We start from the raw sequence: 6,391 nt of genomic DNA, 5'->3' as shown, positions 1-6,391 counted from the left end.
CAATAACCTTATATTAATTTTTAACAACGGCAAGCAATAACATTTTGAACAACAATAAAAAGATTCTTGAAAGTTTTGCGAAGAGGCAAAACCATCATCAACTTTACCATAAAATTAGATAATTTTAACATTTTGAAAAGTCTAACGTTAAATCCTGGTATGGAGACTGGATTAACTTAGTTGATTATTTATATTAAAATTATATAATTTTTCTTTTTTAATAATTAACTCAAATTAATCTAGTCAACTAGATTACTGAAAACATATTTAAGTCCATCACATTTTATTGAGTTAATATTTATTTATTTATTTTATTTAACTTGAAACTTAACACAAATCAAAGCTTGATGTCAGGTTAACTGAGTCAGATATAAGCAAAGACCATCATGAGACTTGAGTTAAAAATACTACTACAAAATAGTTTGCTGACCATATGTGGAGGAGGATAGGGTATGCTAAACGAACTTATTAACTGAAGCTTCCGAAATTGAGATGATAAATTATAAATTAATTTGTATAAAAAAATATAAAGAAACAAAATAATGGAAGATCCTGACCTTTGCTTGCAATCCAATAGTGGAGGAGGATGGCAACCTTCGCTTCTTATAGCAATGAGAACTAGTCTGACATGGTGCATAAAAATAAATGAGATTACTACTGCGGTTTATTGGGATTATAAGCTCAAAGATCTTATTAATTTTCGTGAACTAGAACTCTTGCTCTTCTGCATGAAGCTTGAATTCTTCTATAGAAATACATGAAGATGAAGACTGTATATGGAGATGAAAAGTATTAAGCCTGGGAACAAATACTGGAAAAGATTGAGCCACTGGAAAACGCAGAAAAGCGACCAGCATAAAGTTCATGCATTGAAACTGAAGTTAATAATATAAACTCGTTTGTCATTTCTACAGGTGCTCAAAGAACCTCCAGAACTTCAAAAGGTCTCTCATTTTCCACACAATTCATTGTCTAGCAACAGCTTGCCAACATGAAAATCATTGGTTGCTAGTGATAGAATGATCAAATGTGCAATATTGTTTGAGGTTTTGAGCAAATAGCCATCATGCAAACAACTGGAGATGAAGGCTCAGACTTCGTTTTCCTTTCAAAATAAATAAATCATAGACAATACAGTAAAGAGAGGAGAACCTGCTTTCGAACCATTTGAGAACTCTCTTTCACTCAGTCTCATACCATAGAGTAAGAAAATTCATGTGGTACAATGTCACCGTAGTTTCTATAATATAACTTAGTATGGATGTAATGGGCGAAAGGAATTTTATTTATCTCTAATCAAAATGTGTTCCATTGACCTCACACAAACAATATTACTTGAAATATAGGAGGGAGATTCTCTCAAGCCTTTATTTATCAAATTCATGCCAAGGAATTTAGTTTCTTTTCAAACAATTTGGATCGTCGGAGAGCATCCAAAGCTTCAGCTTGCTTCCCTGCACGTTTCAAATTTACTGCCTTTACCTTCTCTGCCTTGATCCGTTCTTCCAACTGAATTCTTTCCTGGCTATTGCTTTCACTCTTGGTAGGACTGACTTTCATGGGCCCTCGTCTCTCTGAACCTTGTGATATGGTACTGGTATCTTCAATTCCGATTGCTTTCAAGGCAGATAGAAGTTGAGGATCGAGAAGATCTTCAACAGCTACATCATCTACTGGTTCTGCTACATTGTCAGAAGACATCTCATCCAACTGGGCTTCAAGAGCCTTGGCCAATTCAAACTCAGCCTCTGCTTCTTCCACCAGGCCTTCTCTTCGCAGCTTTAGGGCCTGACGTTTGTGACTCAGTGACTCCTGTTGCAATTTAAATCGATCACGCCCAGACAACGGTTTTGGAGCCAAATTTGGGGCACTAGGATCCTTTTGTTGAGCAGATGGAGCATTTGACGCAGATGTTGACCTATCATGGCTACCACCTACAGGTCCAGGTATCTCTACCTCAAGACTCTTCTCCAACAGCTTTGCCTGCCGAAGTTCCTCTCGAGCTTCTCCCAGTTTTCCTTCTCTCTTTAAAGCAACAGCCTTCCTCTTACGAGCCAAAACTTCCTGTTGAAGGGAAATTTTGCTGTTCTGAGAAACCAATCCTTGAACAGAATCTGTTTCATCTACACGTGATTTCTTGCCTACATTAACTGTTTCTTCTCTCAGTTCGGTTCTAGCATTTTCTTTGCTTCCAAAATTTTTGGGTGCATGCACATGACCATGGGGCTCAGAAGAAAGGGAAATACATGAAACAGAACTGATTTCTTCATCCTTGCCTCTGACTGTATGACTTCCCAAGGAGCCAACATGAACATGATGCTCAGGCAGACAGGATGCATCGGAACCAAAATTGACTTTATCTTCTGGTTTTACAGCTGGTATTTGAGGACTGTTCCAATCATCTCCTGTCAGCAAATCCATTACATTCACAGACTGATGAGCAGGAGGAATGAAATCATTTCCATGATTTATTCCTGAGTTGCTTAGGGATCTGATTTCACCCATGAGATCCAATTGCCCTACAGCTGGATGCTTGCCTTTGTTGAGCTCGAATGACACTGAATTGACAATATCAGAACTTCTTAAAAGAGGAGCAAATGTATCACTTTCCTTTCTTCCTGACCAAACAAATGACTCCACAACTTTTTCATTGGGATCCCCTGCTGCTGATGCAAACTTTTCACTAGTTCCCAACGCAATTTTCACATTATTCTGCTTTTCATGGTTAATTAATGATCCAGAACTCTGAGGTTTTTTGTCCTCAGAATCATCAATGAGAAGCTCCTTAGGACCTTCCAGTTCTTCCATTTGGGACTCCAGTACATTGGCCATCTTCAACAATTCCTCGGCTTCTTCAGTTTCTCCTTTACGCCTAAGTGCAAGGGCCTTTCTTTTCAAACCCAAGAGCTCTCTCTGGATTTCACCTTTGCTTCTTTGTCTGGCAGCTGAAATGCTCGACGAGAATGGAATTGAGGATGGATTAGTAGAATTCGCAGAACTATCTGAAACTTGTTTAGATGGCTTTGCTTGTGCAGTTACAGCTTCATCTTCATCATCCTTCCACCCTAAATTCGTTAGCATAGAGATAAGTGATGGGTCATGCATATCTTTATCATCCATATCTCCTTCATCCGCTGCACTGATAACAGGTCTGATAATTTTGTCCTTGAGTCTGCTAGACTCGGTCTGAATTTCTTTCTTGGGTGTTTCCATCTCTTCCATCTCAGCTTCTAATGATTTTGCTGCTGTAAGAACTTCCTCTGCCTCATTAGTCTTTCCTTCACGTCTTAAAGTAAGAGCCTTTCTTTTCAGGCCTATGAGTTCCCTCTGTATTTCAGCTTTACTTCTTCTTGGTATCTTCATCGAGATATTGTATGGAGAATGAGTGACCAAGAGATTGGTGTTATCATTTTCCTTGGGAGGGTTAAATGAAGAGTTTGGATGCTCATCATCATCATCTTTCCAACCCAAGTTACTTAGAAGGGAAAGGTATGCTGGGTCATGCATATCTTGATCTGTTACATCCTCCTCCTCCTGTCTAATCAGTGGACCTCCAGAAATAACAGGATGTTCATATTCCAAATCTGGGTTCTTAACCCCACCAAAGGCCTGTTTATCCTTGACAATTGAAGCATTTTCCATCTCTTCAAGTTGTTGCTCAAGAACCTTGCCTTTCTTCAGCTCTTCATCTGCCTCATCCGATCTACCTTCTCTTCTTAAAGCAAGAGCCTTCTTTTTCAAAGCCAAGAGCTCTTTCTGAATCGTTAATCTACTCTTTGGTGCAGGTTTAGAACTCACATTGTTCTTTTCCTTGGTATTTTGAGAAGGTGAACCTGTCTTCATTATTGTGGGATCATGTGCAATTAAGCTGCTTACTTCACCCCCCAAGCTTTCCAAGTCTCTCTCAAGTAACTTTGCCTTCTTTAGATGTGCCATAGCCTCTGTGACATTACCTGCTCGTTTGTGATTAAGTGCTTCTCTTTTGAGCGAAAGAATTTCACTTTGTAGTGTTTCCCTGTCAATAGGGACAGACTGAGTAGCAGTGGTTTCTGAACTACCAGAATCATCAACCCAGCCTAAGGATTTAAGTGTGGCAGATAATTCTGGATCCACCAGATCCTCGTCAGTCACTTCAAAGTTACTATCCACACCAAGATCATCAGATGTGCCAACAAGGTGATCAAAATTAAAACCATGATCTGGCACTCCCTCAGCTAATAGTGTGTCTTCTGGATCATTGTCCATACTACGGATTAAAGCAGATATCTCATCATCAGATTCTTCATCCACACCCAACAGCTCCTGTTCTTCAAGCTGCTTTTCTAAAACTTTCGCTTTCTTCAATTCTTCCTTGGCTTCACCAAGCTTTCCTTCACGTTTCAAAGCTAGCGCCTTTCTTTTAAGTTCAACAACCTGGGTTTTGTCAATGCCACTGTTTCCCATGTTCTTATTAGTTCTACCTGAGATTTCTCCGAGAAGAGAAGATAGTTCACCCTCTAAACTCATTTTCACTGGATTTTTGTCTTTCTCATGGAGATCCATGTCAGACCACCCCAGTCCTCTGAGTTCAGCAGTAAGGTCATCCTTTTCATTGACATGAGCAAGGCATTTACTTTTTCTGACAGATTCTTTGATGCCATCTTCATTCTGAATCTCAACTGTGTTGCCAGAAGACAAACCCTTCCTACGATTTTTTCTAATGGACAATTCCAAAGCATCAGCCTGCCTCTCAAGTTCCTTTCCTCTCTTAAAGGCTTTCAGAGCCTCCTTGGACTTCCCCTCTCCTTTCAAAATTTTATACCTCTTCTTTTCATCCAAAGCTTGTTGACGTAGTTCCTCAGGAGTGGCTGATCCCACCTCACTATTTACATGATTGTACTCATCAACAGAATGACTTATATCTCCTCCACCATCCAGAGCAGTAACTTGTTTAGTGTTTGAGTATGAAGCACTGCTACCTGCCCTTTGAATGCTAGAAATCAGGTCAGTGTTGAACTGTTGTCCTGATGAAGAAGATTCCTTTCCATCATTGTCTAGAATCTGGTTTAAAATGTCATCCTCGTTCTTTGATGTCATTCTTGAACTTCCTACACAAAAATATATCTAGGTTTAGACAGAGTATCATTTCACATGAAGATGCTGCATTCCAACAAACTACTCATTGTTATTAACATTTCAAAAAGAAAATTAACTACCAACAGATTTTCCAAAGAGATTCAGGGAAGGAATGAGGAGAAGAAAATTAACATTTCTACAAACTTGAGTAGCCTACCAACAAAATCTATATATATATATATATATATATATATATATATATTGAATGAATGAATGAACTAGAACAACAATGAGAGTTTTGCTGTGAGGCAACGAGGGAAACAGTAAATGATCGCCCCATGTAATGTAGAAAACAAAAATACCTTTTGCAGCTCTATTCTTGTGTCCATACCGCATCTCAAAACGTGCAGCTTCTTCTAACTTCTTACATGGATCACAAATACGCACAGGTGAATCACCTTGACCACGCAAAACCATTCTTTGCTGAGTGCAATTTCCGCAAAACAATCCCCCACATCTTCGGCAATGATGCTGAAAATCCAATTACACATCAATAACTTGCAAAGTCTAAGCAAGATAATCCCATATTGAGATAAACAAGCATCCCGTTACAAAATCCTCCAAACAAACTTACATACGCACTAAGAACCAATAATAAACTTACAATAGATCTTTAACGTACAATTAAATCAAGCGCTAAAACTGATTACAGTTGACAATCTACGACTAGAACAAGTGCAAGAACAACCGAGAAAATTCAAATTATGATCCGAGTTATCGCTAACTAACCATAAGTGATCACTAATACTTAAAAAAATAAAGAACTAAACGATCATCATCGGGTGAATATAAAAATATAGAACAAAAAAGAAAGGATTTTGAGACATGGATATCGAAGAAAAATCTAAAAACAGAGAAAAGATTCAATTTTCACTTGAATAAAAAAAAAATAGCAGATTAAAAAAATAAATAAAAAGAAACCCACCTTGCGATTGATGAAGGTGAACTGAGAAGAACATCCTTGACAATGTGAAGAATCGACAACCCAATTGTTCCCTCTCAATGACGGCTTTGCTGGTAATCCAATCTTCTCCAACATCTCTCTCTACAAGTACAAATACAAATACAAAATATAGATCAATCTCTCCCTCTCTCTCTTCCTCCGTTCTCGTTAATGGTTAAGAAAACATCAAAGGCAAAAGAGGCCAAAAGGGCTATCTGGGTCTTGTTTATCTGTGGTTTTAATGGAGAAGTAAAGGAGATAATTGAAGTTTTACGTGTGCGACTTTTCCTTTCTACGTTTTGGACATTGATGAATTGAGGAAGATGACGAGAA

General features: G+C 38.3%; 1 protein-coding gene across 1 annotated transcript; it reads right to left on the bottom strand.

Moving 5' to 3' along the window:
• Positions 1–1,079: 1,079 nt before the first annotated feature.
• LOC105107362 (uncharacterized) lies at positions 1,080–6,391 on the bottom strand. Its single transcript, XM_011001255.1, has 3 exons — positions 6,041–6,391; positions 5,418–5,586; positions 1,080–5,087 (listed from the first exon to the last, which is right to left on the bottom strand). The coding sequence occupies exons 1-3, from the start codon at positions 6,152–6,154 to the stop codon at positions 1,381–1,383; spliced, it is 3,990 nt and encodes a 1,329-aa protein (XP_010999557.1). The 5' UTR covers positions 6,155–6,391; the 3' UTR covers positions 1,080–1,380.

This window comes from Populus euphratica, unplaced genomic scaffold, assembly GCF_000495115.2.
Source record: "Populus euphratica unplaced genomic scaffold, PopEup_1.0 scaffold157.1, whole genome shotgun sequence".
Taxonomy (NCBI): domain Eukaryota; kingdom Viridiplantae; phylum Streptophyta; class Magnoliopsida; order Malpighiales; family Salicaceae; genus Populus; species Populus euphratica.
This window is presented reverse-complemented; position numbering and strand designations above follow the sequence as displayed.

Coding starts and splice junctions, on each gene's coding strand:
- LOC105107362 (XM_011001255.1), bottom strand. CDS start 6,154: ATGTTGGAGAAGATTGGATTACCAGCAAAGCCGTCATTGAGAGGGAAC. Junction 5,587..6,040: donor TCACCTTCATCAATCGCAAG/GTGGGTTTCTTT, acceptor TTGGATTTTCAG/CATCATTGCCGAAGATGTGG. Junction 5,088..5,417: donor CAAGAATAGAGCTGCAAAAG/GTATTTTTGTTT, acceptor ATTTTTGTGTAG/GAAGTTCAAGAATGACATCA.